The sequence below is a fragment of the Anoplopoma fimbria genome, chromosome 14 (assembly GCF_027596085.1).
Source record: "Anoplopoma fimbria isolate UVic2021 breed Golden Eagle Sablefish chromosome 14, Afim_UVic_2022, whole genome shotgun sequence".
Classification (NCBI taxonomy): domain Eukaryota; kingdom Metazoa; phylum Chordata; class Actinopteri; order Perciformes; family Anoplopomatidae; genus Anoplopoma; species Anoplopoma fimbria.
In genome coordinates, this window is record NC_072462.1 from 3,960,661 (window position 1) to 3,971,278 (window position 10,618).

Consider the following 10,618-nt stretch of genomic DNA (forward strand, 5'->3'; position numbering starts at 1 on the left):
CATACTATACAACTACACAGACACACATACTATACAACTACACAGACAATAAATACACATACTATACAACTACACAGACACAGACAATAAATACACATACTATACAACTACACAGACAATAAATACACATACTATACAACTACACAGACACAGACAATAAATACACATACTACACAACAAAACAAACATCGAACAGAAATAAGAATAAAAATAAAAATAGAAAATGTACAGTATATCCACATGGGGGGGCTGGTCAGCATGTTGACAGACTGTGGTCTACGCTGTTGTTATACAGTCTGATGGCAGTGGGCACAAATGAAATTCTCCCTCAGTGTCCATGCTTTATACATTATTTTTTTACCAGTCTAGTTGTCCTTTAAAAAAATAAATAACCACTTCATCCCTTGAGCACGACCTCCATATGTGTTTTTAAAATGATTTGCTATGATTAAAAGTGTACTGTAAGGTTGCTGTGTCCATTTCCCAACCTGCTTATTATTAATTAAATTCAGTTTCAATTCAGTTTCAATTCAGTTAGTTTAGTTTAGTTTAGTTTATTTGCACAAGTGAAAAATATAAAAAACATAACATTGATAAATTATATTACAGTGCAGGAAGAGGCAGAAAGCCCACTGGGCTTATTTGATCCCTTTGATAATGTGTTTTTTATGATTAAAAGTGTACTGTAGGGTTGCTGTGTCCTTTTCCCAACCTGCTTTAAAATCCCAATACTATAACGAATACAAAAAGAAAATACATATGGTATGAAATATTGTTGAAAAAGCATTTTTACAAAATATGATTTATAATAATACATTATAAACAACAAGAAAACAAAGGGAAAAAAATGCAATGAGTCAAGATGTGAATGAGCATGAGTGTGTGTGTGTGTGTGTGTGTGTGTGTGTGTGTGTGTGTGTGTGTGTGTGTGTGTGTGTGTGTGTGTGTGTGTGTGTGTGTGTGTGTGTGTGTGTGTGTAATTTTATTTTGTATAGCCCAGAATCACAAATTACAAATGTGCCTCAGGGCTTTACAATCTGTACACATGCGACATCCTCACATCAGCACAGGAAAAACTCCCCTAGGATGGACAGAATGCAATAGATGTCATGTGTACAGAATGAACAACATATCAGAGATACAACACATTCAATGTATGTGACATAAATGATTCATATAACACAGTAGTATGCAGAGAGATGAAAGAAACATTAAGAATACTGATAAAAGCAGCAATGACTATAGTAGAATTATAATTATGAAATAGGGAATAGTAATAGCAATGTGATTAATAATAATAATCGAAGTAGCAGTGGGCACGACCACAGTCCAGGTACAACCACGATTTATGGAAACCTGCGAAGCGAGAAAGCACAAAGACTCCAGGGTAGAAGCAAAGTCAATAAGTGTAATAGTACAGGGAATAATAATAATAGTAATGTGACTAATAATGATAGTGGTAGTAGCAGTGGGTGTCAGCAAGGCCTCAGCAGGTGGCACGATGACAGTCTAAATATACTCCTTCTTTCAGTTTTGTTCCCTATGCTTCTGCACCACACTGCAAAAAAATGTAAATCACTACCCATTAATTAGACAAGATCAAAGTTAATAAAATAAACTCAAGTGCAATACTATAACTATAATTATTCTGTCTGTATTTATAAGATTTTAATTGATTTTTTTAGTTATTGTGGATTTTTTATTTTTCTTACCGACTTATTTAAAATACTTGTTTGTTTTCTCTACCATGTACCTTGTTTTCACTATATCTCTGCTGCTGTAATCCTGTAAATAAAGGATTATCTTATTTTATCTTATTTTAGTAGTATGGTGTAGAGGTTCCGGACCTAAAAAAGGGGGAAGATAATAGTGGATGCACCCTCTTGCGAACGCCACTGCGCATGCGTACATTTGTCACAACACCGAATGAAGAGCGGTGGCTGCATGAGGGTATTTAAATAGAAACAATGCCTTATGGAGTAAGACAGGGCTTTATTTGAAGAAAACAACATACTTATAAAACATATAATTTGTTTCCATGTTCAAATGTGTTTGTCACGGTGAGTTTATTAGTCATGTGATACCAGGACCTTCTGTATTTAGGTCAGCCACATTTAGGAAGCATTAACTCTATATGTAGTGTGATAATATATATATTTGTGTTTCAGGCGTGCTGTGGCTGCAATTTAACCCCAGTGTGACAGCTCAGTGAGGGGCCAGAGGATGGACAACGGGACAGCCTCGGGTGGGACAGCAGAGGACATGGAGGGGATCTGTGTGATGCCAGATTTGAGTGCCATCAAGACAGAGCAGTCCATGGGTGCGAGCCCTGATGACACAGGAACCCAAAATGTGGCCATGGGCATCAAGTTCATCCTGCCCAACCGCTTTGACATGAACGTGTGCTCCAGATTTGTGAAGTCTCTCAACGAGGAGGACAGCAAGAACATCCAGGACCAGGTCAACTCTGATCTGGAGGTGGCTTCTGTTTTATTCAAAGGTGGGAAGCCTGTTGTGGTTATCTTGTGACGGTGTCTGACGTAGGAGGCGGTTACTTTAAATGTTTTCTTTCTCTTTTTCCAGCTGAGTGCAACATCCAGACATCACCTTCCCCGGGGATACAGGTGCGCCATGTTTACACGCCCTCCACCACCAAGCATTTCTCCCCCATCAAACAGTCCACCACGCTCACGAATAAACACCGTGGCAACGAGGTGTCTTCAACGCCTCTTTTGGTGCATTGTAAGTACCGAAGTCGTTTTAACTTTGATTAAATGTTTCTAACACGAATTAAGTCAAAATGTTAATCAATACCTCCGTGTTTTTTTCCTCTCAGCTTTGTCCATTCATCAGCTTGCAGCCCAGGGTGAAATGGTGTTTCTGGCCAGCAGGATCGAACAAGGTAGAATTCCTGATAGTCGTGCAGTGGTGAAATGATCTGAAACAAACCTCACTATCACTTGTGTTTAGAGCTGCAGCTAATTATTATTTTTATTATAATTAAAATGTTGATTTTTTTTTTGTTTCGATTAATCAGAAAATAGTGAAAAATGGTCGCTGCAATTTCCCAGAGCCCATAATGACGTCTTTAAATGTCTTCTTGTCTCAGACCAACATTTCAAAACCCAGCAATATAGAGTTAACTATCATATGAGACAAAGTAAATCAGAAAAATATTCTTATTTAATAAGCAGGAACCAGAAAACTATTTGGTGTTTTTGCTTGAAAAATGACTGAAACGATATTTTGGTTATCAAAAAGAATCTTTTCAGCTCTACTGGTCTTATTACTTCATATAAAACATGCTAAACAAGAAACCTTTTTGAAGTGTGTTTCTTACACATAGTTTAAACATTTCAAAGACAAAGTATTGAACATTAATACAAGTTTGTAGCATCTTCATTGCATTTTAAATATTATAGTGTGGAACAGACGCACTCCTGCAAAGGATTGTGGGTATGGTGATGGCAATAGATGTAGTAATCATGTTGCTTTTGGTGTATCATTTTTATCAGAGACTGTAATCAACCTCCAAGATGAGGAAGGCTTCACTCCTCTGATGTGGGCAGCTGCACACGGACAAATCGCCGTTGTCGAGTTTCTCCTCCAAAATGTATGGAAAGCTCAAAGAATCACTTAGATCTCACAGTTTTTTTTTTTAATATATATTCTAGCATATTCTCTTTATATATTTATTTAATGGTCGTCACTCTTCGCCACAGGGTGCTGACCCAAACCTCCTGGCCAAAGGGAGGGAGAGCGCACTGTCCTTGGCCTGCAGTAAAGGATACACTGATATCGTGAAGATGCTCATCGACTGCGGCGTTGATGTCAATGAATACGACTGGGTAAGAATGCCGAGCTTTTATCTCATGTTCTGCTCTCGTAGAATATAACAACTAAAAATGATATTATGTTATACGGGACATCTTGCGTGTTTTCTGATGATCCTTGTGTTGGTTTCAGAATGGAGGAGCCCCTCTGCTGTACGCCGTCCATGGGAACCACGTGCGCTGTGTGGAAATCTTGTTAGGTGAGGACAAATGTGTTATTGAAAGTAACGCCTGTGGTCACAAATATCCATCCGGGTTACTTCTTACAGGATAAACATAAATCTTTAGTATTTAGGTCCTAAACATATACAAAAATAACGTCTTGGGTTTGTTTGGGTGTCTTCCAGAGAGTGGTGCTGATCCTACCATCGAGTCAGATTCTGGATTCAATGCAATGGACATGGCTGTGGCTATGGGTCACCGGAATGGTAAGGGTAACTCAAGCACAAAGGGTTGATAACATGTTGGTACAAACAGACTGAGAAACAGATAATTGTCTGGTGAGGGCAATATTCATTCTCACAAACATCAAACTGACTGATGATCCTTTGAAACAAAGACATGTAGTTCATGCATAGTTGTGAATCGTATCATAGGGTACATCATAGTAATACAAATAATTTGACATAACTGGAACAATGTGTGCCTTAATTAAAAGCAATTTTTTTTCTACTCAATGTCAGTCGATTAAAAACTGACCTTTCATCCTCCTGATGAACCAAAGTAGAGGAACGCAGATTAATAGTGGCAATCTCGAATATTTAATTTAAATCATTATATGTTTAGACTTGTCCATTGTATAGACACAAAACTGAACCTTGCCTACAATTCTGAAAACTTGAAGCTCATATATCTCCCCAAAAAAACTCCAGACTGATAAACTTTGAGCACAATTCAATTGTTTTCACTCAAGCAGAAATTCTAAATCAACCAGGACTGAAAACCTTGACCATTAGCACTTTAAAGTGGGCAAAGTGCATGTAGGACTTTACTTTAATGTGAGAAGGAATTGTTGAAAATCCTGCTTCCTTCCAAAAAATTTGAAACCTCCTCAGAAAAACTCAGTCAAACTTCCCTGCCTCCCTTCTGGGGAGTGAATGACGCCTTGGAATGATTGATTAGTATTTAAAATTGTATGTTTCTGTGTTTAGTCCAACAGGTGATGGAGGCTCACCTGCTGAAGTTACTGATGGGAATCAGAGAGTGAGCGGGGACGGAAGTGACGGCGCTGGGCTCCGGACAATCATGTAGCACGGCCAGGCTGTGGGCCAGCAGGAACGTTATGTTCCACTGAGTGATATTTCAAAAGCGTTGCATCATATCAACATTATTTTTGTTGACATGACGCACATGAAGGTTTTTGCAGTGCGAATTTTAACTTTGAACCCTCTTTTAAACTGTTTTACTTTTGCATTTTTATCCACTTTGAATGTGGAGTAGCAAATCTGATCAGATTTTCAAAGAACAATGTAAAGTTGAGTTCTTTGCTACAACCCAGCATGCACTGCTCTCCACCTGTAGTATGTTGCACAATGTGGAGTGCAGTGTAGGATTGATTTTGTGTTAACCAAGCATGGAGGTTTTGTTTTGAGTCTTTTTAATATTGTTTATGTTCCACCCTTTTCCCGTCATGGAAGCGGGGTTTTTTTTAAACTAACTTATTAACCACAACGAGAGAATATCAATGTAATATGTTGAATTTTCATACCGTCTGGTCTTCATAGTGAGCTCGTTTTGCTCTTATGAGGACAAATCATCGGTTGGATTGAAAAAAGGTTTTTACAGACTGCTTTTAAGAGTTTGCCAAGCTGTTTGTTGATCCTGAAGATCTCTGTGTTTGCTGTACTGACATTATTTATTTGAATAATTTAGTCACTGTGTTGTAATGTGACAAAAGTATATTGATGTGAGGTCTGTTTTGTTTCTGTGTATTGTGATACTAACGTCCACTGACGTGTTGTGAATTTCTAAATAGACCTCACACCTCATTAAAACAACAACAAGGGTTCTGTGGTGCCGTTTGCCACTGTGTGATGGTGCTATTGGTTCATACCAGTCATAGGTGGTGTATCGACAAAAAACGTTTACTGACCTCACTAATTCTGTAGAGATTTATCTGAATGCAATTCATAAAAGGTCAACCCACTGTTTATCACTGATATGAAGCTGTTATTTAATTAAAATATCTTTTTAAAACTGCAAACAGTGTCACAGTCATGTGGAGGAAACATACTTATGAGTGCTGTACAGAAGACTGCATCACTGAATATGAATATATAGAAATCTAATGAGATGCTGTTTCTAGCATCGCCTTAAAAATATATTTATAATCACAATTTTGTCTGAAATCCTTCAGTGATGCCGTCTCAATTCAAACAATAAGAAAAAATTGTTTCCTTATTTTAAATCTACATGAATGTTTTTCCTTTAACTGAGTTGTATAATAATGTAAACACTTAAGGATGAAAACCAATATGCAGAATAGCAAATACAATTTTTCAGCTGTGGAAACTGTACTCGAGAGGAAAAAAGAAACAGAAGTTGTGGCTATTTTATGACAGTAGCAAAGGTTTATTCCAGATATGGTGGTTTGAGTGAGGCCACAAAAGAATTAAGGTTCAGTAACATGGAAGATGTACAGCAGGAGCTTAAAAACACCACATTTTACACACAATCTCTCACGGAGCACAACAAGCATGTGGAGAGTCTGGTGGAAAAGAAGAAGTGGAATGAGTACTAAAATACCTTAAATACTGCTTCCCATGGTTTTTTAATACTTCAGAGTACTGTTCAAGAAAATTACTAAAAGATCTTTCATAAGAGTAGGCAAGTACTTTGTTCAGGTGTTGCACATTTTACAGAACGCTCACGGCCAAGAATTGACGGATTATTAATCTTCTCGGGTACTTTTAACATTTAGCTCTCCACCTCTTGAAATAGACAGGAAAAAAAAACATCTTGTGCCTCACACGGTCCCGTCAAGTTCTGACACTTCGGGGAGTCCCGTTTCCTCTAGTTAGCCTCATCCTTGGATGCTTCATCAAAGTTCTCCACCAGATCTGAAACAACAAAAAGATTCGGTGGTGAGCTGATTGATTCGGGGAGAAAAGGCAAGTCCATCTGCACAAATGACTCTCGGGAGATGCCAGAGCACAATTCAGGAAACGCATGTTTATCTGAAACGTGATACTCGGTGCGATGCAATCCAAATGATTTGCTCATCTTTCCCCGACTCCCACAGAAGACTGCAATGTGCTGGACAGATGGGGTTCCCTCTGTAACTGCAGAGAGCAGCTGTGAAAATGACCGGGGTAAAGCATCAAACGGTTGTGTTCAATTACTCTGTGAAATGTGAGAAATCTGCCTTTCAAAGTTTTGGCTTAAAGGGTCGAGGGGTTAAAATGGAAACAATTCAAAAAGGTCTGAGTGAACATGTTCCCTCAGTGGGAGAACAAAGAGGAAACTTCACTCCAATAACAACATGATGGCGATGGCTGTTAACCCTCCTACTGCTGAACACGCGTGTAATGGTTTGGTACATTAGCGAGGGCTGGAGCTACAGGCAGAGACGTCCTGGGAAAAGCTGAGGTCGCTGTAATGGCAACCTCATGTGTTGGTCCAATTTTCCTCACAAAGAAAAGCAAACTTGATCTTAAGATCTTATAAACAATGAACATGAGATTTAAATACAAAGCCCAGCAATGCACCATCACTCTGAAGTCAGTGATGAATCCCCTTCATGTGACCCCTTTCACGAGCCAAAAGAAAAACAAACCTGCCATGGTTATTTAACTGAGAGAAAGGGCAGAAGAAAAGACATTTTCCCGTAATGGACGAGTGTGAAGAAGCATTTCCAAATAAGGACCTCCGTCCACATAGAGTACTTTTCTAAGCGCCAGCATCTTTTTTGAAATGTCCTCAATCAGAGTTTTTTGTGCGGCTGCTCTGAGAGCTTGAAGTTAAAAATCTCGGAACTTTTCAGCAAATTACTGAGGAGAAGCTTGTTGTGGACGTGTTGGTCCATCCTGAGCTGTATATGTCAGAGAGACAGCATCATAACACACGTTTGTGCGAGCAGATCGGCCTGGTGGCTGTTCTACTTTTATCTCCGTACACGTTGTCTCGTTGAGGAATCATCCTCATCGCTCTAAAGCTGCCAGATTGAGTGTTGACAAACTCGTCCATACAAAGGATGAGGGGAAGCATCCTCCTGTTGGTGCTCGTGGTGAAAAACAATGTAAAACAAAGGGATAGTGGCCCTAATAGATAATAAAAAGCTAAGGAGCAATTCATTTTGAATGGTGAAACAAATGCATGTTCACGTAATGCATAAACTAGACATTTAAGCACTCACCTGGAACATCATCATCTTCATCTTCTTCTTCTACTGTTGCAATAGGCGCTTTTCCATCTGAAGCTGCAAGAACAGAGAAGATCAGTGAGAAGCTTGATGAGCAGTTTAAATGGTGAGAACGATCCTGAGGGCAGCAAGACTCGTCTCTAAACACGTTTGACCACACTGAAAACACAGCGTCCTTTATGCTAAATTCTGACTTTACTCTTCCGGCAGTAGTACGACAGGTTACTGACCCTGTTTGGGCAGAGCCTCAGCGAGTCTCCTGAGGCTCGTCAGGCTGTCGGCTCCCAGCTGGTTCAGGATGCCGGGCAGCATCTCGGTCAGCTGCTTGGTCTCGGCGTGGCCGGTGATGGTGAAGGTGTTGGCTGCGAGTGAGGCCTGCACTTTGGGATTGTTGAAGTGGATGACTGTTCCCTGGTTTGTAAACATGTTAACCTGGAAGAGAAACAAAGTTCGATATGGTTAACAACAATAGAACAAGATCTGCTGGAACAGGTTCACCTTTTAATCCCAGTGGGACATCGCTGGGATGAAGGTTTATGCCTACCTCCTCGATTCCAGAGATATTGTTGACGCCGAGTTTCTTTAAGGAGAACTGCAGCTTCTTGTCGTCTGCGGTTGCCGTTCTGTGTACAACCTTCTTCTTTCTGCGAGCACTGCCCTATGGGGAAAATCCAAACAAACATCTGTGTAAACCTCCAGTTCTTAATGATCGATTCATGCATCATCCTCTGTATTTATCATATTGTGGAGTCTAGATATGGGAATTTTTTTTACCGTTCAAGCTAATGGCTGTTTTTGACTCAATTGACCAGAATGCACTGTTGCCCTAAAATGACTGCCGTTTTGTAACCAAAACTATGGTTGTCAAGGAAACTACCTCTAAAAACTTGTTCAGATCTGCAGCTGCACTGCCTGAGTGGACTTAAAGCATCAAGAAACCGCAGAGATGGAAGAGCGTGTAGCAGAATATAAAGCATTTTCCTGTAACCTGTGATAATGGGTTCATTTTGTAACTTACCTTTCCGCCGATGCGGACTTGTGCCTGTAGTTTAGCAAGTTTTTCTTGATTCATAATTGATTCTCTCATCTGAAAAATAAAGCACATGACAAAGAATTATTCATCTTTGTGTATCTTTATACTGACAGCATCCATGTTTTAAATACATTTAGGGTATTTTGAAATAAATCTGGCGAAACCGCAATATTGTATATCTCACAATCGTACAACAGCAAGAATTTAAACTGCTAAAAAGAACATGTTGGGGGTAATTGACAAAACTGCACGTGGCTGCTGAAAATACAGCACAGAGAAGACAACACAAAAGACATGCAAGTATAGAGATGAGCTTTTCAAATTGCAACCCACTGACAATGAGACATCTGAAACAAACTAGAAATCTTAGCCTGTCTGACATCAAGTAACAAATTGAGTCTAATGCATTTAGTGACTTTAACACTGGTGTGATCTGGTTATTACATGTGCTGACTGACTGATCTCCAATCTAACCCAGAAGACAAAAAAATAAGCATGGCCTTTATCTTGGGGGCTTTATCTTAACCACCAGGCTGTGTGGGTGATCCCACCCTTCTCACAACATGAATTATTGGAAAACAAACACACCCGGTGGAATTTGACATCCTGGCAAAAAATGTATTATAAATTGTATCACAGTACCAAAGCTGTACCAAAAGTAGATTGCATGAAAACAACTTCATTACAAAAGAAGTGACACCTTCCCTATTGGAGGTTTTAGTGATGCACATGTGCAATAATCACATTACTGCAGAGTTGCATGCACACATATCACATTTACATATTCCTCTATAATGCACATAAGTCATTTTAAACATATATATATATATGCACCTTTTTTTCCTATATATTGATATAGAAATTAAAATTAATCAGATTTAGTTTTGCATGTCCAATGCACTGTAAATACAATAACATCATGAGCTCTCAAACAGACATATACACACAATGTAGACATATATTCCCAGCATGCAACTTGGCCTTCACATGCATCTGTTTCATATAAAACAGTGTGTAAAACAGGTGGTGACATGTTGGAGAAATCCTCCTGCACACATGAGCAGGAAGCAGCCAGAAACAAGGTGTGGTTTAGCTTTTGTGCCTGAACTTGTAGGCTAACTTCAGCTAGCATCTATGCTAACAGGGAGCTAGCCTAGTGTCACACACACACTTAGCATTAGCAACGTTAGCTTCAAACCCCCACGGCGTGTTTTCATCCATTTGGTGACAAAGGGCTTCCGTTTACCTCGTGCCGTCGGATCTGGGGGAAACAGTGCAGGGTAGAAGGAATGTAAAGCTCCTCACTGACCTGGACACTAACAGCAGACACATGCGGGGAGCAAGATGGACGCGAGAGAGGAGGCCGGAAGTGACGTAGGGCAGAAAAGCGCA

At 39.5% G+C, this 10,618-nt stretch overlaps 2 protein-coding genes across 3 annotated transcripts; one reads left to right on the forward strand and one right to left on the reverse strand.

Moving 5' to 3' along the window:
- The first annotated feature begins 1,937 nt into the window (after positions 1-1,937).
- ankra2 (ankyrin repeat, family A (RFXANK-like), 2) lies at positions 1,938-6,027 on the forward strand. The gene is made up of 9 exons (XM_054612688.1): positions 1,938-2,060; positions 2,169-2,500; positions 2,584-2,742; positions 2,837-2,902; positions 3,516-3,613; positions 3,723-3,848; positions 3,967-4,033; positions 4,181-4,261; positions 4,985-6,027. Exons 2-9 carry the CDS (start codon positions 2,224-2,226, stop codon positions 5,038-5,040), a joined length of 930 nt encoding a protein of 309 aa, XP_054468663.1. The 5' UTR covers positions 1,938-2,060; positions 2,169-2,223; the 3' UTR covers positions 5,041-6,027.
- A 354-nt stretch (positions 6,028-6,381) lies between these two features.
- btf3 (basic transcription factor 3) lies at positions 6,382-10,618 on the reverse strand. Of its 2 annotated transcripts, none has more exons than XM_054612379.1 (6): positions 10,536-10,618; positions 9,212-9,280; positions 8,738-8,851; positions 8,424-8,625; positions 8,188-8,250; positions 6,382-6,892 (listed from the first exon to the last, which is right to left on the reverse strand). In XM_054612379.1, the coding sequence occupies exons 2-6, from the start codon at positions 9,278-9,280 to the stop codon at positions 6,846-6,848; spliced, it is 495 nt and encodes a 164-aa protein (XP_054468354.1). In that variant the 5' UTR covers positions 10,536-10,618; the 3' UTR covers positions 6,382-6,845. The 2 variants fall into 2 exon arrangements, with proteins under 2 accessions (XP_054468354.1, XP_054468355.1); XM_054612380.1 differs by having other exon boundaries at positions 10,473-10,586.

Excerpts from the sequence above, each read along its gene's own strand:
- ankra2 (XM_054612688.1), top strand. The coding sequence starts at position 2,224 with ATGGACAACGGGACAGCCTCGGGTGGGACAGCAGAGGACATGGAGGGG. Across the intron at positions 2,501-2,583 it reads GGCTTCTGTTTTATTCAAAG|CTGAGTGCAACATCCAGACA; the intron begins GTGGGAAGCCTG and ends CTCTTTTTCCAG. Across the intron at positions 2,903-3,515 it reads GGCCAGCAGGATCGAACAAG|AGACTGTAATCAACCTCCAA; the intron begins GTAGAATTCCTG and ends CATTTTTATCAG.
- btf3 (XM_054612379.1), bottom strand. The coding sequence starts at position 9,280 with ATGAGAGAATCAATTATGAATCAAGAAAAACTTGCTAAACTACAGGCA. Across the intron at positions 8,852-9,211 it reads AAGTCCGCATCGGCGGAAAG|GGCAGTGCTCGCAGAAAGAA; the intron begins GTAAGTTACAAA and ends TTTTCCCCATAG. Across the intron at positions 8,626-8,737 it reads ATATCTCTGGAATCGAGGAG|GTTAACATGTTTACAAACCA; the intron begins GTAGGCATAAAC and ends TTTCTCTTCCAG.